The following is a 27,387-nucleotide window of genomic DNA, read 5'->3' on the forward strand; positions in this document are numbered from 1 at the left end:
CCCTAAATAATCAAAGGCGCACCTTTAAAAAAGATTTTTTTTCAGTACTGAAATCTTTGTGATTGTCTCGAAATTTATTTTCATCTCTAATTAAAAATTTTTAAGACAGTGTAAATCAAACCGATCTATAAACAATTGAAAATTATGGGTTCAAAAAATGCATTATAGGATGCCATATGTCCGAGACTTGAAGTCTATCTTTTCTCATTTATACACTTGAAGTCGAGATGATTGACTTGAGCATTTTTGTGAACCCACCTAGTAACTTTATGAGGTGTGCTGAAATTTGATTGTTTAGGGCCTCGCCTTGTACAAACTTTTTCCTTGAATCAAACACCTGCGCCTAAGCATGCATAAGTTACTTGTAGAGGCCCCACTAGATTGTAAGTTTCCCTCTTTATTATTACTGAAAACTTTGGGCAAAACATTTCATGCCATGAATTTCCGGATTCCAGCATAAATACGGCAAATATTGTATTAAAGAAAAAGTTTTAAGGAAAATATTTTCATACCCCATATTTTTAAGTTCCATTACATAATAGATCCAAAGTTTTAAAAGATATTTTGAGGCATATAAATTGTACATTTCATTTCTTTTAACCCTTGAGTTAATTTAAACCTGTTTTTTTTTTAGACCAAACAAATCCAAAAAGATATGCATTTTTTAAAAGCCATTCTCCCAAACTTCTTGAGAGAGAAAGCTTCATGGAGGTGAGAAGCTATTAGGAAGAGTGGTGTTTTAAAAAACACGAGAGAAAGATGTAGGAAGAGAGAAAGAAAGAAGTTTCGAATATATAAATGAAGAGAATTTCAAATCCTACAAATAGTTTTTCAAAATATATACCATTTATTATCAAGATTTTTAAAGTGTTTATAGATATGTTCGATTAGTACTATTTTTAAAATTTTAAATTTGATAATTATAGTCGATAACAGATTTTGTTTTTTTAAAAAGTAAAAATAGATTTTCCAGCCATTTTAATAATTTCAGATACCAAAATTACATCTTCCAATAAAATTTGGGGTGACACGTTTACTCTGATCGTTTAAAGTTGGCACGTTATGCAAACCATAACCTAATATATATTCTATTATATTTTATCCAAATTTAGATTAATGCATGTTAATTTTCAGCCAATTCCCCTTCTGCAACAGCAAACCAAAATTCCAGAAAATATCCAAACAAAGCCACAACCAAGAACCGTAAAACCGCCACCAATCCATAGAATTAGATCCAAAAGTATTAAGACAACATATAAAACAACTACATAGGAAAACGCCTAATTAGATTGATTTGAACTGGTAGCCACTGTACAATTTTGTCCATCTACTCAGAACCCAGTATGCTAATGCGTTGAAACCAGTTATAGTGAAGTTGAGAGATCTCAGAATCATGTTCGGTATGAGCCGTCAACAGTAAGCGGCCTGACCTTTGTCCCTAAAAATAGCGAAGGCTCAATATTAGGAGGAGAAAGGCAAAAAAAAATAATCTAAACTGCCACTATCTCAGGAAAAAAGAAACCGTTCGAATCAAAGCAAGTTAAAAAAGAGAGACAAGATGGTGAGAAAAACCAAGACCTCACATTCAGGAAGCATGTTAAAGACAACGACCTCATTTTTAAACCCCCCCTCCCCTGGCAGCATCCGTTTTCGTCTTCTGCCTCTCTCTCTCTCTTCGCACTGAAATAAACTCTTTTTCTCTTTTTCTTATAAAAAAAAGTGTAGTTTTTCTAAATTAAATACATTAGGCTAGGTTATAGAACAAAATGAGTGTGGCTTTTGCTTCGTAATCTTCAAGGTGCATGGGATTTCACTAGTTTTCCCCCACACAAAAATTAGTTTGAAATGATAGCGTGTAAGGCCAAAAGCCTAAAATAGGGGAAAGAAGCTAGAAAAAGAAAATCTAATGGTGCATGAAGGTACTTACTGCTTCGTTGCCCAATTCCTCTGCAGAGTTTGCTTCCACATAGACATTTGAAAGCTTTCACAGGGTGGTCATGGTCTTCAAAATCTATACCATAGTCCTGCAACAAATGCCACAAGTGCAGTGGAAAACAACCTATGAAAGGAATCTAGTGGTCATACTGCACAAGAACTGCAATGCTGTAGCTTATTGATACTTATAACAGAAAAGTGAGAGCTCTAATAGAAATACCAACATGGGATTTAATTTCACAAAAGAAATTCATTATTGAAGGATCCATGCTAAATCCCTAGAGATGATGGTGATCAGATAGAACTCATTAATTACATGAAGAATGCAAGGTTTATTGATTTATTCATATCATTATATATTACTCTAAAGCCAAATTTACAGCTAAAAAGGCTTAATTCATTTTAAGACAAACATGGAAGAGACTTCTGATTGGAGATCTCTATTCCCCAAGAACCACTTTGTTCAAAAACACATTGATCCCTCTTTTGTGAATAAATAGCAGAACAGATAGCAGATGGAGCTGCAGAAGAAATAAATGGAACGAATACTTTTTCTTTCTTAAACATAGAACTGCAAGACCAAAAAGAATCTTCAGAATTCGGGAAGCCAATAACACTCCCAATCAAAGTAAAAATTAAATATTCCAAGGAGACCGACCATGGGGATCCTGGCTAGTTTTACCAAAACCGGTTCATCTAAAGGAATAATGCATTGCCATTCAACTTTCTAGCGTTTAAGTATCCAAGGACATTTCTTGCTCATCCAAGATCCAATGATTATTGTCAGATAGAAGAACAGGCAAATCACTGCTGAGCAAAACAGCTAAACAATCATCACAAGCATGTCTACCAAAAGTCAAGTTACATACCCAAGTAAGCTCATCTAGTGCTTCTACTTTTCTCGTTGTAAAGAAGGCAAGCTGCACATATCAATAGAAAGATTTGGATTTCGAAGTTCAATATTAAACACGAAAAAAAAGGGCGGTTTGTATAGAGCCTAGGACCTAAACAATCAAATTAGAGCCTACCTTCAAATAGTATCGAGAAATGTGGTTTCAATACAGGAAATCTTTGTGATAGCCTTAAAATATATTTTCACCTTTATTTATAAAGTTTAAAACTTCAAAAATAGTGTAGATCAACAGATCTATGAAAACTTGAAAATCTTGAAAATTGACGGTGCAAAAATGTGTCACAAAATACACTATTTCCAAAACTTGAAATCCATTTTTTTTCTCATGTCCATGCATCTTGATATTGAGATGATCAATTTGAAGACATTTGGGCATCAAAACAACCTCTTCTAGTGAAGTTTTTGAGGTAGGCTCAAATTTGATTGTTTGGAGCCTTGGCTCTATATAAACGTTTCCCATAAAAAAGGCTCTATATCAAAAGAAAACTAAGAATATACTATATTTCAAGAAAAAATAGGTCGGTAAGATTGCATACATGATAATAGTGATGATCTGGCGTCTCTATTTCAACTGGTATCTCCACCAAATTTGCATCACCACACCTAGAAGTCATTACATTAATAAAAAAAACATTATAGAGCAATTTTTATTAAAAGAAAACAGTATGTTGTTTGCATGAATATCAAAGTTCTTCTTTTGATATGCATGTTTGATTCTCAAAGTTCACCCAAGTTTTAGAAAAATTCAGTCATTTACAGACAAGCATTTCCAAATTTCATCCAAACTCAGATGGCATTCGAACAGAATGATGACCAAAAACCAGTGTATGATGTAGTAACATATTTCAGGTTGATTGTTCTAAGTCCCAACATTAGAAGAACAGTATCAGGCCAACAAATTCGACAAGGAACTAGGCCAGGAACTGCCCATTCTATCTTAAAAACTGAAAAATTAAGTAAAACCCAGAGAAATGTGCCAGAACAATGAGGCAAAAAATTTTGTATTTGTATTTCCTTAATTTTGTCCATTATTTATGCTATCTTTTGAGACTGATCCAACTGACCCACCATCGAGACCCATTGGGATACGGTCAACTCCTAACTGATAAGACAACTAGTTCGGTCTCTATGCCAATGGTGCCAACCATTTAGAATTGAACAAGTTTGCTAATGAATTTAGTGCTGGGTTCATGCAATTTGCAAAACCATTAATACAAGTTCTACCAATGGCATGAAGCATCATCAACTGAATACATCAGTTTTTTAAATTTATGTGCTACGATTTTTCTGGACCAATTTTGTAATACACTTCTCGAATGCTTGGTTCATGCAAACTTAAATCCAGTGATTGAAATTTAAATGCGGACATATCTTGCATGAGATGATGGGAACAAAGAAAACCACAAGGAAGAATTCAAAATAATGGATATAAGTGAGTTGTGCTGGCCCAGGATCGAAAAACTTCATTGCATCATAAAGCAAAAGAATGATGTCCAAAACATAGCTCGGTGCAACATTCCTCAAGGGTTGAACAAATTCCAAGTTCCAGGAACCCAAAAACTACGTTCACCAGTTCAAAAATTCATTTGAAACCACACAACTTACGGTTGATCTATCAAAGATTTTATTAGGATCCTGTCGAACTTCTTTCTTTTAATGGTAGTTCAGCTATAAGATTCCAACTGGGGATATAGTGTTGTAAAACATCTTAAGGTCCTTAACCAATCAAGCCCAAGCCTGAATCCTCATCCCTGTTAAACTTGAATGCTGAGACATACATCATAGCATAATACACCATCCACAAAACAAGCCATCCCTTTCCGCCCTACAACAACCCTTAATGTAACCCAAGGTCCGGACAAAACACAAGCCAGTGTGCCACCCCTCTGATCATTTGGATCATATAGATGGAATAATGAGTTTCACCTTAAATATGTGGATTATCTTATTTAGCTCTGCAGTATCACTTCAACGCAGGTAGCCGCGAAACAATAGGCCAGCAGACTGTCCATGTTCCTTTTCAACCACGCCAACCATACATGATCTGACAAATGTTGATCGCAGATCTGGTTCATTCTTAACTGAGCTCACATGACATGACCCATGAAATTGTGCAAGGGGCTCAAAACAGACAAGAGTACTGCCATGTGACTGGACACCCCGAATATGTGTAGTTTCTGGGAACCAACTTTACACACCTAAGCATGTTGCTACCTGTCCAAGACTTTGATGGACCAATAGGAATGTAGAAGAGCATAGTTACTAGGTCAACGTTTAGATGCTAAACGCACCATAATGATAATTTGACAAATTCAAACAACATTTGAATAAGAAAATACTCACATTTGTGGCACTGAATTGAATGTCTGAACCCCTAGAATAATATGCACCACAAGAAGTAAAGAAAAATATAAGATAGAAATTACAGATAAATATAAAATTTAAGCATCAAGAACAAAAATAAGACAGCCCTTCTACGATAAATATAAAAAGGCTCTACAGAGATTGCAAATGTGTGCTTTGAACATGCATTTGTGCACACACATTCAGACCACCCTATGAAGTGACATCCCACTTTAGGCTTTGACTCTTCATGCAATGTTTGCCACTAAAAGGTCATGGTGCTATCCAATATATTAATGCATGGTCGATAACAATTCGGAAGACCAATTCATGTCTCATAAATTCTTCTCCAATGTGGCAAGCCACTCCAAGCTTGTATGTTCATGAAAATTCAGAATCGAAACAACTCGTACAGCATCGGCACAGTCAAACAAATGGTAGAAGCCAAGAGGTGCAAATTGTATACTAGATAGCATAAACACACTTGCTAGTACTCGCTACATACATTATATGAGATACAGAATGCTTAATAAATTTGTAGATACCTGTGTGTGTTACTATCACATAGACAAATTGTTGTGTGTGTATGTCTATGTATCCTATACAGTATATACAAACTTTAGGTTTGTTAAATTAACATATAGAGTAAGACAATAATCGCAGAGAAATACAATCTTTTATTGATACGCAGTCCTCATATAGTTAAGGAAAAGTAATACAAAGAGACCATTTACTTTTAGTACAAGGAGGTCACTATCACTATTATCCCTCAAATTTCAAATCGGGTGGTCGCAAGAGTGACATTGACTAGAGTCAAAGTTCAAAAAAAATTTATTGAACTTCATAACAACCCAAGCCATCCAATTTGACATCTCAACTGTTCTTCCAATTGCACAACCCTAATCTTTATGCTTATAAGCATGAATACAACCATCATTTTCAAAAACAAGGAAAAAAGGTTTGAATATGACCACAAGGTAAGTTACTCTCTTATATTCAAGTCAAGAATACCTGCAGGTTGCATAAACAGTGAGACTAATGTTCCTGATAACCTTCTCATCTCAATTGGACCAACTTACCCCTACAGATCCCATCATTATTTTTGGTAAGTTCTCCCAGTACACCCAACACAAATAAGATTCGTATGGCATGCAGGGTAAAGGAACCACGTCAAATCTTTTAAGATTCCCAAACTTTGGTCCCTTTATACTTTTGTAAAGGATATGGCAATAGAGGCTTCATAATGAATCATCAGACAAAACCATCACAAATTCTGTTTCACAAGCAATGCAAGCAAGTGTAGCAAAGCGTCATGCACTACCTCCATGGGAAGAGTGCATGAATCATTAACCTGCAGCTTGAAGTAACATCACGCAAAATGTGCCCTCTTCCATGCACATATCTGTCTTGTCAACATGAATACCAGGACATCAATATGTAGTCAGGTCTGATAACTCAACAGACTGCTGACCCTACTTTCTGTGGTTGGGGTGTAATGTGCATAACGTTTTTATTGTAGATTACTAAATTACATGAACATTATGGTAAGAAATGTTCAAGAAATACCTTTATTTGCTCTTATTTTCTTTAAAGGTGGGGGAGGGGAGAGTTTTCAAACTTCAAACATATTTAACCAATGCGAAAGATTTACATTTAAAATCAATGTTTAAAAACCTAGATTGGTTGAGTGAACAAGCCCATCCGGGAAACTGGTCTGGATCGGCGAATGATCAACAATCTGGCCGAGCGAATTATCCAATTAAGAATCAATAAATTAGAAATAAAAAATAAAAAACAAAAAAGTGGAAATTGGGACATCCAGCGGGGCCGGATCGCCCGGTTCCTTAACACGAACAGACCAGTTCTGTCCAATAACCAACTGGTTCTTTATGGAACCACCATGTTCTCGATATATTTAGAGGAATCAGTTCGGTCTAGAACAATTCCTGATCTAGATCGACCAATTCTAATCCATATAATATCAACATTTTCTAAAACATTGTTTGACACTAAAATACACATGTCCAAAACAAAACCTTTGAAATTGCTCAAAAGTTTACATCTATTAACCATTTAAGCCAAAATAAAAACTCATAGACCATGAATTTACATCCATTAGGCGTTAGCCGTTTAAGATATAAAAAGTCGCAAAAATTTAGCTCAAAAGTTAGATTTCAACACTTTCCAAAGTTCCATTATGAATTAGAACCATAGCCAAAAATATACTATGATCACGGAAATAGAAACCTTAAAAAAGACAAAAAAGGCACTCAACGAAGTTTTATCATAAAAGTACAGCCAAACTTCAAAAAATAAACACAAAAAAATGATTAAAAAAGCATAACATAACACAACACTCACAAAACATATGAATCCTAGACATAAACAATTGAATTTACTTTTTGAAAGCTAATCGAAGGAGGCTTGAATCGGCCACTTTCAGTTGCCAAAATCTCTCTTTTGCAACCACTTTAATCCGCAAAACGTTTTATAGGTAAAAAGCCACGAGAAGTTGAAAACTTCGAATTGGAATTCGATCATTAAAAAAGAAATCAATTTTGAGCTAAAAAAGTAGTTTTTGGGGCACAAATATAGGTCTCTAGGGTTTCCAGGAGCCAAAATGCCAGCCAAATATTATTTCCCCCCTTTTAAAGGGGGGAAATTACATTTTCTGCCCTTTTAGCAAGGGCAATTTCTGCCCTCACCAATATAGCTCCTCAGCGGTGCCCTAGGCGATTAGTCAGCCGCACTGGGCTGTCACCCGGCAGTGAGGCCTCCCAACCTCCTGGGCAACCCGCCTAAGAGGCTGGGTAGCCGACTTTTTGAAGTTTGATGGTCAGCGTGGCCATAATAGGAACCACAAGTGAAATTGATTACCATCAAAATATATAGGTCACAAAGTCAATTAAAGTCAACTCCCTAAATCAGCAGCAGTAATATCCATATCAATGGGTAAGCATAAAGAATGTAGTTTCAGAACAAATACCTTCAGTGTTTCAAAACTTGGCCTCGGCACTCTGCCGAAGCAAGTTTCTGAGGCAAATATGGGTTTCTTAAATTTGCATAAAAAATAAAGAATTTATTTAATAAATCACTAATAAATGATTCAAAAATATGTTTCTAAATAATACTTATGTTTTTAATGATGATTTGTGAAATTTTCTTTTTATATGCTCCAATTTTCTATTTTTTCCTTTTTTCATTTTTCTGAATTGTTTCCAACTATATATCAAATCTTCTATATACAATTTTTTCATCCTTTATCGATATTAAATGATGTTACAACTTAGTTTTCTTTTAACTATTTTTAACAATTTTGTATTTTTTTGGCGACTTTTCAGGCAATTTTTTGGCTTGAGCAGGACTCAACTGAGTCCGAAGTCGCCCGAGTCATTCGGCCCAATAGGTGTCAAGTCCCAAGCCCAAGCAAAGTTTTTTAACAATGAAGGCCTTCTAATTAAAAGCTCAGAAATAAAATTTCCAGGCCAATCATCTCGTGACCTGAGACTTAAGTCTCGTAGCGCCGAACTGCACCAAAAATATTGAAACTCTCATGCGCAAATTACCTATGATTGACGAATCTGCCAACATTTCCAAAATGTGTTGCATCCAGACAAAGTGCCTCTTCATCTTTCAATACTCCCTCTGTACACCAATCAGCATCCAGTAGCACTGGGTATGTATGCCTTTCATCTCCATTGCCTTGAGCATTTCGATTATAGAGCTCGGTGTTAGTCAACACTTCACCAACATACTCACATACAAAAGTACCTCTAGGTAATTCCTCGAGAGTCCGAAGACCCCATCCCTTTCCTTCAGAGGTAAAAAATACCTGAAATACAAGAAATAACATTGAGAATAGCTTGCTATCTCATGGATAGAAAATAGGTAAATATAGAATCCATAAATGAGAATTCAATAGAAAGAATTATAAGACAAAGGAGATAAAGAAGCACACAGTCATGCCATCAGAATATCTCAATTGTATAATTACTTCTACTTTTATGGGAAAAGGCAATCAAATAGCTATATGATATGATAATCTAAGAATCATATGAAATTTTTCTAAGAAGATCCTCAAGTTTGTTATACGTAGATTTCGACAGCGTTAGAACAGGTAACAATCGAAACACATCCCAGATACAAGAGAAATTTTGACCTGCAAATTGCATTGTATTCCTCTCTGCACAACTCGATTTCCACATTGTCTGCTGCAGCCACACTTGCTCCAGCATTCCTTAATGAATTTTCTTACCAGGTGCCCTTTGCAGGCATCTGGTTTGTTTTCATTCCTTGACCTTTCAAGGGGGCAATCTTTGCAGTAAAAGTGATGATGCTTTTCTGGGTCTCGGTTCATAGAAAGTGCTTGGTCCAGAAATTCTTTCTTGAGAAGGCCATCCAAAGTATAGGCATACTCACCTCCTGTCTCACGAGCACAGGCACATGAAAGTGATGAAGATAAACAATCACCAAAACACTCCGGACAACAGTCTTCATCACCAATGCGAGCAAGAGAGAAATTTACATATGCATTTTGATAAACAATATTTTTTGGGATATACTGAAATGAGGGCGGGTAGCGTTCACTGCTAACTTCATTTACCACTGAGATCCTCACACTCTCTTCACCTTTGGATATGTCATTCACACAGTGCACTATCCTGGCTTCATCCATAGAAAGTTGGGCTTGTGAAGAAACAACCAACATTCGTGAGTTGGGATCTGGGCCCAATTCTTTCTTCTTCTTACCCTTGTCATTGGTTTTAGCTCTTTCATTTCGGCAGAGTCCATCCATGCCATGTAAGTTTATTTGCCTTGGAAATTGGAGGAATTTCTCATCAACAGATAAACGAAAACTTTGAGCATGATTCAATGCTAAATCCTTCGAAGTAACTGGCACACCGTTACCTGAAGCAAAAACCCCTTTAGCATCAAGCCCATGGTCTTGATTATTGGAAGAGAACAAGTTAATGTTTGGAGTTGGGTTCACATGGGTTTCCTCATCACCAGAAGTACTGCCAGTGCTCAGTTCTAGAAAGCATTGGCACATGTCCTTCATTAACTTCATAATGGAAAAGCTGGGATCAAGAATTCTGTACGTCTTGAGAGCACGATCCTCTGCCAATTTTAGGACTGCCTCCAAACTTGGCACATGAAAGTCAGGAGACCCGTGAGCAGAATTACATGATAGAGAAAGTTTAACCTCTCCTGAGCTTGATGAGGCAATCTCATAGTTCGCAGTTGCCTCAGGAACACTAACAAGTTCCAAACGATTAGAATTTCGGCATGGTCCACTGGAAGAGGGGGGCATATCCTCTTCTCCCACTTGATCTTTATAATTTGCAGAAGGGGAATTTGGGACACTTGTATTCTCAAAAGACTCATATCTGGAGGAGGGACCTTCTTTAGGCACTGGATAGGCGAAAAAAGAAAAACAAAGCACAAATTGGGTTAGGGAATTACCTAACTTAAGCATTACTGTTCAAAAAGAGCTCAAGAATCCAATCAGTTTGGAAGAAAAAATTATCAGGCATCCAGGAGTAAAAGTAACTGTTTAGGGAAAGTACACAATAGTCAACTAGAAAATAAGAAAACCTTAATCCATAAAGGTCGTCATCATGCGCAAAAATGACAGATGGTAATCAAGAGCATGTAGGACCCAGCAAAAACCAGGACATGACCCAATTGCGGGTTCCATTCACTCTCCATTACCATCCAACATTCCTATGGATGGTGATGATCCAATGCACTATGGTTGTTCCATATTCCATGAGATTTGGCATTACTTTTTCAACCAATCAACCATGTACATCCTAAAAACCATAACAGTGGGTACCATCAGATACATTAGAGAACAGTGGTGGGATCACTGCAATAGGAACCTCAAACTCCACTTGCTGGAAACAGCTAGGCAATTCCTCAGTGTTCAGCTGGCATGGACTCTTACTGTGATGATTAGGCATATTGTCATGATCGACACGATCCTTTTGTTTCTCACTATGCATATACCTATCACAAGGAGACTTTAGTTTTGCAGGAGACCTCTTATCCAATGGGGTTGGACCATCATCGTAAGGTTCCCTTGCGTTAGACGCATCAGGTAAGGGTTCAATGCCTGGTTCAATCTTAGGCATTTTTAAGCACCTTTTGGTGCTAGGAACTGCCTCATTTGCTGCCTTTTCTTGCCCCAAATTAGTACACGGCAAATCAGGCTCCTCAGATTTTATTAGTTTCCATGTCCTTTCACCACTTGCAGGGCAAGCAGATGGTACACGTTTAGGTTCTTTTGAAGAGCTTTCACCTACTCCAAAACCAGAATGAGTTGTGCATGCTGCCGGAGGCTTTTCTAATCTCAAGGGTGAAGCAACAGGCTCTTCTGTTCTCAGGAATGGTGAAGATGGCTCTTCTATCCTCAAGCGAGAACGTGTACGTGGTGTAGGCATTGTCTCATCTCTCTCAATTTCCTTGTTCCTATCATCTTCTCTCTGATCAAAGGATAAATACCAAAACACATAAATAAAAGGAAACAGAGATAAAAGAGTTCTCAGGATAAAAAGTGAAGCAAACAGTCGTAAGGCAAGGATGGCTGACATACATCAATTTTCTCAGCTTTCCTCTTTCTTTCTTGCTTCTGCTTAAAAAAATCAGCAAGTTAATGAGGAAACATATCACTATTGATTGGTCATTCCAAAAATTCTTTATCCCAAATGTCATTTTTGTGATCAAATGGGAATCAACCAAAGAAAAAATGGAAGTCAGACTGGAAAAGTAATTAAGAATGTTAATTGAATTTGCACCTTGGTCTCCTGGGCTTCAAAGATAGCATCTGCAAGAACTCTATAATTTTCTTCTTCGATAAGCTCCCAATTATCATCATAAAGCTTCAAGAGGTTTTTAAGGACAGGTGTTACAGCTTTGGGAGGAATTCCAATGTTTCCCATTGCTTCCAAAGCCATATGAAATTTCACTGGAGCCATAATTGAATCTCTGGACCGATCCTAGAAAGGCCACAAAACACCCTTCCTTTCCCTTCAGCTAATATCAAACAAATCATTTTAAGAATCAGTAGAACAATAATAAAACATGACTCTATAAGGCTGACAAATAGGGGTTGCGTTTCCCTTCAGCTAATATAAAACAATTCATTCTAAGAATCAGTAGAAAAAAAATAAAACATGACTCTATAAGGCTGACAAATAGGGGTTGAATGTAAGTAAGGACAGGAGACAATTCCCCCCTCTACATATACAAAACACGTGAATGCACATAGGTTACTAAACATTAAAAATTTACAAAAAAGATCAAATTCCCTATAGCAAGAAGTCGTATACATAGATTATAAACCAAGTGGTAATGTGTAACAAGAAAAAATATGATAACAATATCAGACCCCAATGGAAACTGCGTATAAAAAAACATGAAATGCCAAAGACACCCTTGCTTAGACACCATCAAATTAAGCACCATGCAAGCTGGTTTAAAATTTTACAATCTAAATTCAAATGCAGAACATAAATTTAGTAAAAGTTCAGTACGTCAGCAACACACTTCAAATCCGATAAATGAAGAAGATAACTTCGTAACAAGACAATGAAGCAAATGCTTGCCTGCAGGATATACAAAATTGATAAATACTTGGACTACCAAATTGAGATCACATAAAGGAAGGTAAGGACTCTTGGATCCATTACCATATGGCAACTATTAGTAGTACTTGGGAGCTTATAAGTTTAGAAGCAGTTCAATTACATAAAGATATCAAAGAATTTCACAAAATAGAAGCTATAATTCATTGACATCATCATCATCATCCGAGCCTTATCCCAACTATTTGGAGTTAGCAAATTTAGATACAATTCGTACATACATTAGAAATGTGAAATAACTGCACATAAGAAATGTGAAACAAATCACTGTAATTGAAAGAATAAGATCATGAATTTTATAGTTAAAGAGGAGCCAAGTAAAAATAAGCTATAAATATCATGGAATGCATCACAGTACTTGAGATGCGATTCTCATATAGACAATGCATCTTGATCTACTGAGTTATAATCCGCCTTTCTGAATCAAATGTAGCTTAATGAAAGAAATTGAAAACAGAAGAATTTGAACACACTGCACATTATAAAACCATAATTTCCAGCAGAGGCACCCACCAAAAGATGGAACCTTAACTATTACGGGAAAGTCGGCCTAAAAATCCAGGTCTTTAAAAAAAAAAAAAATATATATATATATATATATATATATATATATATATGAAGCCACTACGTAACGCCTATGGGCAAATCTCTGGGCCGATAGATTCACCATCAAATTAAGCACCATGCAAGCTGGTTTGAAATTTTACAATCTAAATTCAAATGCAGAACATAAATTTAGTAAATGTTCAGTATGTCAGCAACACACTTCAAATCCGATAAATGAAGAAGATAACTTCGTAACAAGACAATGAAGCAAAGGCTTGCCTGCAGGATATACAAAATTGATAAATACTTGGACTACCAAATTGAGATCACATAAAGGAAGGTAAGGACCCTTTGATCCATTACCATATGGCAACTATTAGTGGTACTTGGCAGCTTATAAGTTCAGAAGCAGTTCAATTACATAAAGATATCATAGAATTTCACAAAATAGGAGCTACAATTCATCGACATCATCATCATCATCCGAGCCTTATCCCAACTATTTGGAGTTAGCAAATTCATAGATACAATTCGTACATACATTAGAAATGTGAAATAACTACACATAAAAAATGTGAAACAAATCAATGTAATTGAAAGAATAAGATCACAAATTTTATAGTTAAAGAGGAGCTAAGTAGAAATAAGCAATAAATATCATGGAATGCATCACAGTACTTCAGATGTGATTCTAATATAGACAATGCATCTTGATCTAAGGAGTTATAATCCACCTCTCTAAATCAAATGTAGCTTAATGAAAGAAATTGAAAAGAGAAGAATTTGAACACACTGCACATTATTAAACCATAATTTCCAGCATTGGCACCCACCAAAAGATGGAACCTTAACTAATATGGGAAAGTCGGCCTAAAATTCTAGGTCTTTAAGAAAAAGAAAAAAATAAAAAATAATATATATATATATATATATATATATATATATGTAAAGCCACTACACAACGCCTATAGGCGAAAATGAACAGTGTTTTTGCCCATAGGCTCGGCACCGTCTAATTTTTTTGGATGGCGTGGATTAAAAGACCGCAATGGACCTACTATGTCTGTTGCGGTACCGCAACGGATATGCTATATTCGTGGCGAGGTGAAAAACTATTCAATTTCGCCTATAGGAATTTTTAAGAGTTTTACATATATATATACAAGTTCAAAGTTCAAAAACAACACAAACCTAATTGTTTGCCAGAACATAAAACAAAATAAACTAAAATAAGATCCAACACACAAATATCCTAGATAAACAAAAAACCCTCAAATGCGCACCAAAATAATGTTTTGCTATCTTTATGCACTGCTATGGTGTTCCGTATAAATGTGTAAGAATACTCAAATTACAGCAAAGAAATATACCAAGTTGCTTAACTGATGAAGACAGGAACACTAAATAACAAGAACAATGTGCACAACTAACTCATGAATGAAAGGACAAAAGCAATATTTCATATAGTTCCGCCCAAATACTTTTTAACAAAATACAAAATGAATTTTGTCTGAAAGAATGAAATAAAAAATGAAATAAATACATCAACAAATGAAAACATAAAACCCAAACCTTTATCTTAAACACTCTAAATGAATTCTAGAAAAGTGAGAATATTCAATGACTAATAGAGAGAAAACAAAACCAATTGATCTGTTCAAGGCACTGAAAGTGGCAACCTTGATTTCACAGGTTCAAATCCAGCTATCCCACCCGGAAAGTAATAACCATAATCATGGTGACGCAAACACCCCACCCCAAAATAAATAAAGATACAAAACAAAAAAAGAAATCATAAACTTAATGCACCAAACATGCAAATACTTCGAGGCTAGGTAAATTCACAAATGCTTCCAGCTAATAAACCCTAAAAACTCAAAAAGGAAAAACTTCTACAAGAATAGCACATTGAAAAAATGATTCCATACAAACAAAACTCCTGACTAAATTATTTCAAACTCTAAAACCCAAATACTTCACGTCAAAAAAGAGAAAAGTGATATATTTCCCAGAACACTAATCTAATAACCTATTTGAAGTAAAAACGAAAAAAATCGAAGCAACGCATACCTGGTCACATCAGAAAGCTAAATCTTTCCTACCAATGCAGTACTTTGCACACTGAAAACTCCACTATGAGGCGACATTGTTACAGAGAGAAGCTGCATACACCAAAAAATCCACTAAAACAGGGAAAAATGCAAGTGAAACATAATGCAAGAAAGGAAATAGAGGAAATTTTTTAGGACTGAAAACTTTAGCAAGAGATTGCACTTTCATAGAAGATCATCAATGGAGCATGAAGCGTTCGAAGTGGAAAAAGAGAAAAAATTTAGGGAAAAAAAAAGAAGAAGAGGAGAGATAATGGTTTAAAGAGAGAATGAAGGTCGAGATTGGGGGAAATTAGGGCAGAAATAAAAGGCGGGAATTTGAAGAGACCTTCGTCTGCAACCATGGTTGAAGCCTTTCAGCGAGCGCAAAGACTGCGTGTGACTTGTTATAATTGACATTGCGCACGTGCGCGGATTTATTCTAGGAGCGTTTTTAAAAGGGCTCCCACACGAGTGGTCTTGCGAGACCAACAAAAACACATGGTCTGTCGAGCAAAACACATGAGGGATTTATTTATTGGATTTCTATGCGGCCAAGCCCCGCATGAAACAATTTTTCTTATTTTTTTTCATCGAGAAATTTTAAGTCCGGCAACAGGCTCGGCCAGCCTTGGGCCTAGCCCCAGGTCTGCCCAAGCCCAGGCTCCAAAAAAAGGCCTTGGCCCAAGTTTGACCCTAATCTTATTGGGGCCGGGCAAAGCTGGGCCGGCCAAATAAAATCCAATAAAAAGGGGTAAGAAAAAAAGATCCAGGTTGGGCCAAACCGAGCCGCTCATGGCTCAACCCTACCCTTGGGGCATGGCAGTTGACCCTAGCACAGCCCCAGGAAAAATAATGCCGCCAAGCCTAATTTTTTAAGGGTCAGGGTGGGGCTGCCTTGCTCATTGTCTAGCCTGATAAATTCTTGTGTAATATTTGGGATTCATTTATGAGCGATTTCAAACTAAAAGAATCTTGATTTGATCTCTTAAGACCCTATACCTCATTATGCTAATGGAAAATTTAGTGTTAAGTCTTAAATTTATTTCTATTTTTTTTTGTCCAAATCAATTAGTTTTTTTTGGATAATTACTATGAGACCATTAATTTATAAATATGGTATACAATGAGACCATTTACCTTTGATATAAGATGATCACATTAATCACTCATAACTATCAGAGGTGGAACGTGACAAATTGAAGTTGTCACAAATCTCGATTAGTTTTCTTTTGGACTTTGAGTTTATTCAATGACACACCTCAATCACTTAATCTTACATCTAACAGCTACAGGTGGTTGTGACCTCTTTGTGCCAACAATAAATGCCTCTATGTATTTTTTTTTCTTTTTTAATTTGATTTTTGGGATGAATAATGATGACTAGAAAATGATTATTAAAATTAAAAAATATATATCTAAGCTTTATTTATCGTATGTTCTACATTCTCTTTCAATGTCCGATTTTATTCTTGTGGCACATGTACGTGTCGGATTGTGCTTTAATAATATAGTAATATTGTCATTTATTTGAACTAAGGATCATATATTTTTTATTATCATTTTGTTTTTAGCATTAGCGCTCTGAGATAATTGCCTTGCAAATTTAATGGGATTGTCTACAAAGATACCATTTATCTTTAGTACATAGAGGTCACAATCATCTTTGTCTCTTAAATTCAAAATGAGTGGTTGTACGAGTATCATAAATAAACACAACGTTAAAAATAAAAAAAATAAAATATTTTCAAATTTCGTGACTCATCCCTACCCATTTAATTTAATATCTAATGAGCATGAATGATTGCGACTTACATGTATAAAATATAAATAATCTATTCATAAACAATCCCTAACTTAATTATATTGTACTTTAATCATTTATTGTCAAATGAATGACTAAGGTTCATCTGATTGAGATGTTGTTGTTTACTTGAGTGGAGGCACTGTTATTTCAATTTCCAGCCGTCCATTATAGGGGACGATTGCAGCAAGAGATGTTATATAAAAAGGAAAGATTATGTGGCCTCGTATACTTCTCAACCATTCGATTTGAATGAACGGCTAGGATTATTCATGTTATAATGTCACATCAAAAACAATTTTTAATTTTTAATTTTTTAAATAACCTTTTTGAATGAAATTCGGAGCATCCCATCTTCGTAATGGGGCACACCTAAAATAAAAATATATATTTATCATAAAAAATATAACAAAATACTCCAAAAATTATAGGGGTATTATGGTGATTTTCTATCAAAATGTATGTGCACCTCAAATTTCATAGCAAAATTATTTATAGAATAAAGATTAAAAAGCACTCTTAGCCATTGTACTAAAAAATATTCATTTGATGATCGTGAAATTATGACTCTGGTCATTCTAGCCATCTACTCAATTTTGACAGCTGAAAGCAAAGGTCATATATGCTTTATCTATGGGTGGGGTTACATATAAAGCTTTCTCAACATAAAGGGAAAATCCCTTCACAAAATATACAAGCTTAATCCAATACAGAAATACAAGATGGTTTGTTATATAGAAAATTGTTTCATGCGGGTTGGATTGCATTTCTACATATATGGTCCAAAAGGTGTAAAGCATCCATCTTAAATATGGATGCAAGTAGGTGTTTAATCTAAAAACAATAGAAATTAACGGTCCAAATGTTTTTTTACTATAATTATTATTTATAGTTTTTAAAATTTATTTATTTCTTCATATTCATGATCTCCATGCTAGAGATTACACATCCTTAAAAATTAAGTCTTAAAATCCATCTCAAAAATAGATTTATTAGGAGGCCCACATTTCTACACATGCAGGCTTGGCCGCATAAAAACCGGGTCCTTGTTATATTGCACTCGACTTATGCTAAGGTTATTCCTGGCTTTTATGTGGCCAAGCCCGCATACGTAGAAAGCCAAACTCGCATATGTAGAAATGTGGGCCTATTAATAAATGCATTTTTGAGATGGATTTTGGACTTAATTTTTAAGGACATATAATATCTAACACGAAGACCACGAATACGAAAAAAGAAGTAAATTTTAAAAACTGGAAATAATAATTATAGTAAGAAAACATTTGGACCGTTAGTTTCTTTTGTTTTTAGATGGAACACCTACTTGCATCAATCTTTAAGATGGACGCTTTACACTTTTTTGACCGCATATGTTATTTGGTCCAGCCCGCATGAGACAATTTTCCTTCACTTAAATGTGTCATTCACGTATTTTGAAATGCATTATTTGGTTGCATTTTTTAAAAATCGTGAATAATCATCACTGGTAAAAAATAAGAAAGAAAGATAATTAACATGTATGAATAACTTATATTTCAACTTTAATACCGTTACAATGAGGGGCTTGGAACATATCTTTTATTACTATATATATATATAGAGAGAGAGAGAGAGAGGGGAGAATAATTTTATGCAACGGTTGTATAGTAATATAATACAACCTCACTTCTAGAAAACCATGTTTGTAGCATTTGTATTACCTCAAAAATTACACATACCCTCTTTTATCTCAATAGTCAATTTTCAAACAAATAAAATTCAATTTGCATCATAGACACAGTTAAAATGAGTCTCCTCCAACATTGAATCTAGACTGTCTAATTTATGAATTTCAAAATCTAGGCCTTTACAAACTCAAAACCATTTTTTTATTTTTCAACATTGTTCATCTAATGATAACAAAGCTATCCAAAAAATTTGAAAAGAGAAAAGTCCTTCTAACGCCCAGATCTATGCACCTTCACAAAATGGAGGGCTTATGTTGATTTGGGCTAAAATAATACCTTCTAGAGTTATTTTCAAATTTTATTTTTTTTGTAACTGTTCAATGGAATGAAAAGAGTTTGCATTTAAAAATTAGGATCAAACAAATGGCACTAACATGATTTTTTTAAAGTTGTTGCATTATATTATTATAGAACCGTTGAATGAAATCACTTTATATATATATATATATATATATATATATATATATATATATATATGAGCAATGATTTTATGCAACCATTGTATAGTAATATGATGCAACAACCTTAAAAAACCATCTCGTGGCCATTTGTTTGATCCAAATTTTGAAATATACACTCTTTTCATTCTAATGAACAATCACAAAAAAAAAAAAAAAAATTGAAAACACAACCTTAAAAATATTTTTTTACCCCAATTAACATAGGCAATTTATTTTGGTGAGATGCTTAGATCTAGGCTTCAGAAGGATTTTTTCATTTCCAAGTGTTTTGGATGTTTTTATTATCATTAGATGAACAATGTTAAAAAATGAAAAAATGATTTTGAGTTTATAAATGATATAATCTTGAAATGCACAAAATGAATGGTCTAAATTCATTTTTGGAGGAGACTCATTTTGACTATATCTATGGTTCAAATTGAACTTTGTTTTTGGAGGATTGATTATTGAGATGAAGAGAGTGTGTGTGTAAAATTTGAGGCCATACAAATACCACAAACATGGTTAGTGTCATTACATTATACTATGATACAACCGTTCATTAGATCATATATATATATATATATATATATATATAAGTAATGGACGGTGGGATGTTATGTTCAATCTAAAGATTATTTTTGGGACTAAAATTTACAAGTCAATATTGATAATCTCGGCCAATGGAATTTGAATTTCAAGTATAAATTATTTGCAAACTGTATTTTTTAAGTACTAATTTTTATTCATTTTACTTTTTTATATAGGGTGCAATTTGTATATAGCCGAGGCTCTAAACGATCGAAGTAGAGCCTACCTTCAAATAGGGTCAAGAAATGTAGCTTTTATATTGGAAATCTTTGTGATAGCCTTAAAATATATTATCATCTCTACTTATAAAATTTAAAGCTTAAAAAATAGTGTAGATCGAGCAGATATATAAAAACTTTAAAAATCTTGAAAATTGACAGTAAAAAAAATGCATTACAAGATGCATTATTTCTTAAATTTGAAATCTTTTTTTTTTTTTCTCATATCCACGCACCTTGATGTATAGATGATTTGAGGATATTTGAGCATCAAAACGAAATCTTCTAGTGAAATTTTTGAGGTGCGCTCTAATTTGATTGTTTAGAGCCTCGGCTCTATATAAACTTCTTCCTTTTATATATAATTAGATTTGTCCAAACTCACATATTAAAGTAAAAGGTGTGGTTTCTATAAGGTTGAAACCTTATCATAATTTTGTTATAAAAAGTTCTTAGTATTATCTTAAAACCTATTTTCATACTTAATTAGAAATTTTTAAATTTCAAAAATAGTTAAAATCAAGTAGATCTATAAATATGTGAAAATCTTGAAAATGGATGGTCTAGATAATGTGTTAAAAGTACACTATTTCCGGGACTCAAAAACATTTTTTTTTCATATTCATATATCTCAATGTCGAGATGATCAATTAAAGGGTTTTTTCAACATTAAAACAACATTTCTGATAGATTTTTGAGGTGCATATGTGATTCTACATTTTAAGGTTGCAACCTTATAGAAAATTTTCCCTAAAGTAAAAATGCCTCTAGATTGACTTAAAATATGTTGGATACGTTTCTGTGTGTTGGCCGACTCATATGTACATACGCATATCCCCTCTAAAATCCATATTAAAGATCGATTGTTAATCCAAATTTTTTACGATTCATGATCTACGGTATAATGGTCATGAATATGTAAAAAATAAAAAATAAATATGTGTTTTTTTTATTTTTGTTGTTTTTTTATTTTGACCCGTCTATATGTTATTTTGGTGCGGTGCACTTTACACAACTTCCATCTCTTAAATATAGATGTTTCAGGTTAGTGGGCATCTGTTAACTTACATGAAACTTTTTCAAATATGTTTCCTAGATCCATCCACAAGATAGACTTCAGAAGGGCCCGCACTTGATCAGAATCTCATTAGAACTTCCCCTTTGATATTTGGGTGTGGTTTGTATAACTCTGAGGCTATAAACAATCAAACTAATGCGCGCATTCAAATAGAGCTAAATTATATTGTTTCAGTATAGAGATCTTGGTGATAGGTTGAATTTTTTTTTTTTTTGTATCGAATTATAAAATTTAAAAATTTTAAAATAGGGAAATTACGTAAATATCCATTTTAGTTTTTATTATTATGAAAATATCTAAAAGTTTATATTATTACACATACGTCCGTTTTTTTAACTTCATAACAATCTTTTTTTTTTTGTAAGACGGAACTACATATTTTTGGTTTTTCAAAAACTAAAATGAGCCTAATTTCGATTTTTGAAATGCTGAAAATGACCCTGTCCATGGATCACTTTAGAAATGGCCTAAGTCTCCAAGGCTTGAACATGCTTAGCATTAAAGAAAAAAGCCGTAACGCTTCAATGGGTCTATTGTTTCAATGGGTCTATTGTTCTGTGCATACTCATTAATTAGCAGGGTGCATTGGCAAATATCTCCTTCGATAATTTCACTGAATACTCTATGGGCATCATCTAAGCATCTAAATTATGCTTAAAGCTTGATGAGACTGGTTTGTACTTATGTATCTTTGAAAAAGCCGGACTTTAGAGAGAGAGAAAGTGAGCTAGTCTCGATTCGAAAGAGAGAATATTTCGGGTTTGATGAACTGATGAAAACCTTGAAGTTCTTCCTGGGAGCTTCACCCGTGAATCACCATCTTCCATGTGGGTTGCATATTTCTATCTAACTTTTTGAAGTTTGTATAATCACACTTATTTAATTCTTCGATTCAAAACTCTTGGGGGTTGAAAGAAATACCTATGTGATCTTTTGCCGGAAAAATATAATTTTTTTTAATAATAATAACCCTTTATATTTTTTTTTGGCAACAGGATCACTCACATATGGTCTTATTACAAATAATAGAAATTCCAAAATAAATAATACATCAATAAAATAAATCTCAACTACTTGATGTCATTTATACAACATAATATTATACTTGAGAATATGAAATAAAAGAATAAACAAATAAAAGAAAAGATGTCGGAGATTACCTCAACCGGGCTTTTTACACCCCACACTGAGTCACCACATCCAATGACGTGGGATCTATGGTCTAGCTTCAATCTCGAACCGGGATAGCTGATTTCGACCAAATTAGGTAACCACCCCTTAAAATATCTACTAAACCTTAACCCCCAAAATTAACTTAGGCTCCCTCTAACTTTTCCAACCCTTAAAATTAACTTAGGCTCCCTCTAATTTTTCCAACCCTTAAAATTAACTTAGGTCTAGAGAGGAGAGAGAGAGTACTACCTAAGGTTATGAAAAGAGAAAATTAAAGAGAGAAATATGGAGGAGAGAGAGTGGGCGTGCCCCTTTAGGAGAGAGAGAGGTATAACTGCTGACAAAAGTCAGAAATTTAGGTAAACCAGAGTTCAAATGAAGTTACTCAATGTCTAATGTTATTATGTTGATGTTGATCATTCGTGTTAGGTAGTGTCTGTAATTGTCTGATTTTATATTAATCTTCTCACAAATTATAGCTATTTTATTCGCAGAAGCAATATCTTGACAGTCCGATTCACAAGCATTAGAGAAACTATTTGAAAAAAAAAAAAAATCATTGAGAAATAAAGCGATCAGAGAGAAATGAGAAATCTAGTGCCAAAATGTTTATTTCATGAATAGGAAGTGGTGTTAAAAGGAATTAAACTTCATTGAGTGCTACTTGTGATAGATTAGCTCACCTAATGGAATTCAAGATTGTACTCACTTTGTATACCAGTTGGACCTTCCTTTGAACTTTGAAACACCAAGATAAGAAGACCAATGTTTGACATTGGTAATGGCCATCCAGAGGATACAAGTGTATTCTTGTGATGGAAATTTAAACTGCTTTTGCTGAGGAGATCCGGATTTTCATTTTGTACAAATCAATTGGCAACCATAGAGTAATTTGCATATTATGAAGCTTCGAAGCAAAAACTTTTATCATGCATATGACAACTTGTGTTTTTTGCGTCTCATGGGAAGTCCTAAATAAGGATTAGGTTCCGAATGAATGTCAAAATTAAGCTTGAGTGGATCCTCTGCTCATTTGGTGCTTGACACCCTTGGTTCAGATTTGAAAGGATTGTTCTAAATATTTAACATCAACATTTTGTGACTTCTGCCCTAAAACTAATCAAGTACTTGTAGGTATGACCACTAAAGAATCATAGCGTAAAAGTATCCCTAAAATATGCATCTGGAGACAGTCTATTGTAATCATCTTGCCTGAGGTTATCGACCAAATAAAGGTTCTATTATGAGGCAGAGCCTAGATAGTCCATTATGAATGATGGCTCATTTATTTCATCTGAAGAGCCTGTGGCAAAACTTATATGAGAAAAAATCCCCACTATTTTACTCCACAACCAATCCAAGGCAACCCAACAAACATCCTACATCCTAATCTCTATATCAATTTGGTCCCTTCTAAACTATTTATAGTACACTGCCCTATCCTCTTTGCTGCGCAGGTTCCGTAACATTTTATGAAATCTCCAAGCACAATAAAGTATTCCTTGAATCTATTACATGTTTGGTATTATATTGGATGGATGGAAGGAACCTTATTTAGTTACATAATGTTTTTAAAAGACTGTAGTTTGCACATCATATCAATAAAATACATTAATGAACAGTATTACAGTCAGTTTTCAGCTTTCCCATTGTCAAATAGGTGACATTACCACCACAGTTTATCAAATAGGATTTCCAGCTTTCACCCTATCAATTTTCACTTGCATTCGAGAATCCAAGACGTCTGCAGGGTGGGTCATTCTTAAGGACGACAGTGCAGTGAAAGTTTATCAAATGCCACCTAATAAACATTGTACTATGCTTAGAAGGTGGGGTTTTAGGAGGGAATTGGGCTAGGATACATAGTATCTTGAAACCAATTCGGTTCCTCCAAATATCTCATCGAGATCGTCGATATGGGATCAGGAATCCCAGAGTTTTAAAACACTATTGAAGACCGAGATGTAGGATGGAGTCACATAATCGTATTTTCTTTATAAAAGAATAGCACATAACTTCTCTCTCTCTCACTCTCTGTCATATATGTACAGAACAGTAGCAAACACGGACTCGGATCTCTCTTCCTTTTGCTGGGCCCAACTTCGGAAAAATTTCATATTGCAGATGTGCAGGTATATATATATATATATATATATATATATATATATATAGGGATTTAGATTTTTGAAAGGTTATATATTTGGCGATGCCATTATGTCATCTTATTAATTATAAAATGCATGTATGCTATTAAACACAGTGAGTGAAATCCAAAATTCTAAGGAGTGTTCTATCCAAACAAAAAAAGAAAATGTGATATAATCACTACTTATTTGAAGTTGGGGATTGAGATTGAAATGATTAATTATTTGCTTAAAATACTTGCACCACGTCAAATCAATCACCAAACTTTGAGTGTGGTGATTAATTATTTGCTTAAAACGCTTGCACCACATTTAAATACTACATTAAGTACCTAAAATTGCAAAATTCATGTGAGTTCTACTAAGGGAAAGTGTTAGGTTTGGTGATAGTCAAAATCACCACACTTATGTTGTCTTCTAAATATTAAGGGCAAGGAAGGCATAATGCTCATCTTTTTAACGGTCATCCCTATGGAAGTTATGGGAAGGGATCTCTAAGGTGAAGTCTAAGAGACAGAAAGACATGACCTCGGAGAGAGGCGGCATTCCCATAGGTTTTGGGTTGGTCAGGTTTCCATTTATAGAGAGAAAAAATCTTTCTTTTGCTCTCGAGGTTATTTTTTTTGTCACGGCATTGCGAAGGGAAAGATGAGTTTGATCGATGGAGTTGCTCGGTCGGGAGAGCAGGTTTAGAAGGGAAGATCGGTGGGGCTTTTATCGATATTTAGAGAGATGTATTATCTCTTGTAAAACAAAATTGTAATTTTCATTGAGATAATTGATTTCTAATTGCCGAAGTCGTGGAAGTAGCCCTATAGGGTGAACCACGTAAATCTTGTGTCATTGTGGTGAGATTTTGATTTTTGCTTTATTTCTGATACTCGATAAACGGTTGTGTTCATCGATTTTGCATTTAGCCAATTGCTTATACAACTTTGGGTGGGATCATGGTATTTGAGATTCCTAGTTCTGCAAGCGAGGGGTTCCCGAAAACCCTACAAGTGGTATCAAAGCACAATGTATGGAGAAAAAGATGAATGACGAAGTTACAAAGTTTAAGGTGGAGAAATATAAAGGCAAAGTGTTTGTAAAAATTTCGCAATGGAGAAAAGAAAAAATCAATAAGTATATTCAATGAATGTCGGCAAGACAATTATGTTGATTTTACTATCAAGGTAGAGATTGTTAGGTTGGGTGGTTGTCAATATCACCACACCTATATTTTCTTTTAAAGATTAAAAGTATTATGGTAAAAAAGAAAGGAGTTTTCTTGGAGAGCAAAAAAGTGATCTAAGGAAGTTACAGAATATATTATACTCATATTTTTTAGGGTCACCTGTTTGGGGGTTATGCGAATGGATCTTTAAGATGGAGATGTGTTTCTAAGAGAGAGAAAGACATGGCCTCCGAAAGAGGGGCAATATTCCCATGGGTTTTAGTTTGCTAATGTTTCCATTTCTATAGAGAGATGGTCACTTGGTTGCTTTTGAGATTATCTTTCTGGTAGCGGTATTTGTGAAAGATGATATTGATCGACGGCGTGGCTCGGATGAGAGAGCGGGTTTAGAAGGGAAGATCGATGATGGTTTTTTATCGATATTTAGAGATAGGTATATCACTTGTAACCTAAAAATGTAATCTTCATTGTGATACTGGATTTCTACTTGCCGAGACCATTGATGTAGTCCTACGGGGTGAATCACGTAAATCGTGTGTCGTTGTGATGTAGTTTTAGTTTTTGCTTTATTTCTTACACTCGATTTATAATTGTATTTATCTATTTCATATTTAGCCAATTGTGTATACGATTTTGTGTGCGATCCTAGTATTTGAGAATCTTGATTCCGCAAGCGAGGGATCCCGAGGACATTACAAAAAGCTAATGGTGGTGCCATCTCCTATCCCAATTTGTTTCTATTGGGCCTATGCTTTTTGAAAACAAAATAAAGTCTCACCTCAAATCCTTATCCGAAAAGTACTTTTTGGCATTGGAAATTTTCACGGTCTCTAAAATTAATTCCCAAAACATGAAATTTGAAACTAAAAAAATATACAAATCTTGCAGATATGTGAACACTTATTTTAAGGAGAAATGAATGGTCTAGATGATTTGTTGCAATATACACTATTTTTACAATTTAAAATCTTAATTTTTTTGCATACCATAATGATCAAGCCGAGATGATTGCTTTAAAGGTTTTTCAACACTTAGAATTGCAATTTTTAATGAGTTATTAGGTGAGGCTTTTACACTGCAGCTCTATCAAACCATTTTTCCTCAACTTAAATACCAATAGATAATCATATCTTAAAATTTGCAATTAAGATCCTATGTCGAACTTATTTTGTCATTGTGTGAGAGAAATCGGAGCACATTTTATAGTACTCATATTCCGCAGAACATGCTAAGACGAAGGAATTGCACAAGCTGGTATATGTCCATTATTATTTGAACCAGAGGAAGAGGCACCCAGGGCAGAGGTGAATAATTACAATTCAATCAACCTTGACCACATTTTCAATGGAGATCCCGCTAACGAATAACTGGTTGAGCTAGATGAAGTAGCAGCTGGGAGGGACCTTGAAGAAGAGATTGTGAACAAGCCAAGTGACCTAAAAGTAGAGGGGACTAACCACGAAAGTGTGCAGGAGCCAAAGGTCGAAGGAGTTGGGGTTTAAGATGGTTTTAGCTCCACTGATGAGGAGGCTTGAGGTTCTGGCTAGAGAGTCAGAGGTCGA

At 34.6% G+C, this 27,387-nt stretch overlaps 1 protein-coding gene across 3 annotated transcripts; it reads right to left on the reverse strand.

Annotated features, from left to right (window-relative positions):
* Positions 1–1,198: 1,198 nt before the first annotated feature.
* LOC18444240 (histone-lysine N-methyltransferase SUVR4) lies at positions 1,199–15,981 on the reverse strand. Of its 3 annotated transcripts, XM_006854415.4 has the most exons (11): positions 15,823–15,981; positions 15,454–15,545; positions 11,989–12,226; positions 11,787–11,822; positions 11,028–11,676; positions 9,351–10,603; positions 8,758–9,023; positions 3,385–3,451; positions 2,805–2,855; positions 1,928–2,024; positions 1,199–1,438 (listed from the first exon to the last, which is right to left on the reverse strand). In XM_006854415.4, exons 3-11 carry the CDS (start codon positions 12,166–12,168, stop codon positions 1,392–1,394), a joined length of 2,646 nt encoding a protein of 881 aa, XP_006854477.1. In that variant the 5' UTR covers positions 12,169–12,226; positions 15,454–15,545; positions 15,823–15,981; the 3' UTR covers positions 1,199–1,391. The 3 variants fall into 3 exon arrangements, with proteins under 3 accessions (XP_006854477.1, XP_088727312.1, XP_020529107.1); XM_020673448.2 differs by lacking the exons at positions 1,199–1,438; positions 1,928–2,024; positions 2,805–2,855; positions 3,385–3,451 and adding exons at positions 4,024–5,072; positions 5,192–5,222; XM_088871186.1 differs by lacking the exons at positions 11,787–11,822; positions 11,989–12,226; positions 15,454–15,545; positions 15,823–15,981 and having other exon boundaries at positions 11,038–11,475.
* Positions 15,982–27,387: the final 11,406 nt, after the last annotated feature.

The sequence above is a fragment of the Amborella trichopoda genome, chromosome 7 (genome assembly GCF_054954075.1).
Source record: "Amborella trichopoda isolate Santa Cruz 75 chromosome 7, AtrichopodaSantaCruz75HAP2 v2.0, whole genome shotgun sequence".
In the NCBI taxonomy this organism is placed as follows: domain Eukaryota; kingdom Viridiplantae; phylum Streptophyta; class Magnoliopsida; order Amborellales; family Amborellaceae; genus Amborella; species Amborella trichopoda.

What these genes read in the sequence shown, in the direction of transcription:
- LOC18444240 (XM_006854415.4), bottom strand. Translation starts at nt 12,168, where the DNA reads ATGGCTCCAGTGAAATTTCATATGGCTTTGGAAGCAATGGGAAACATT. An exon ending in GGCAGATTCGTCAATCATAG is followed by an intron (nt 3,452 to 8,757) that starts GTAATTTGCGCA and finishes AATGACTTCTAG; the next exon opens with GTGTGGTGATGCAAATTTGG. An exon ending in AGGAATTGGGCAACGAAGCA is followed by an intron (nt 1,439 to 1,927) that starts GTAAGTACCTTC and finishes CGCTATTTTTAG; the next exon opens with GGACAAAGGTCAGGCCGCTT.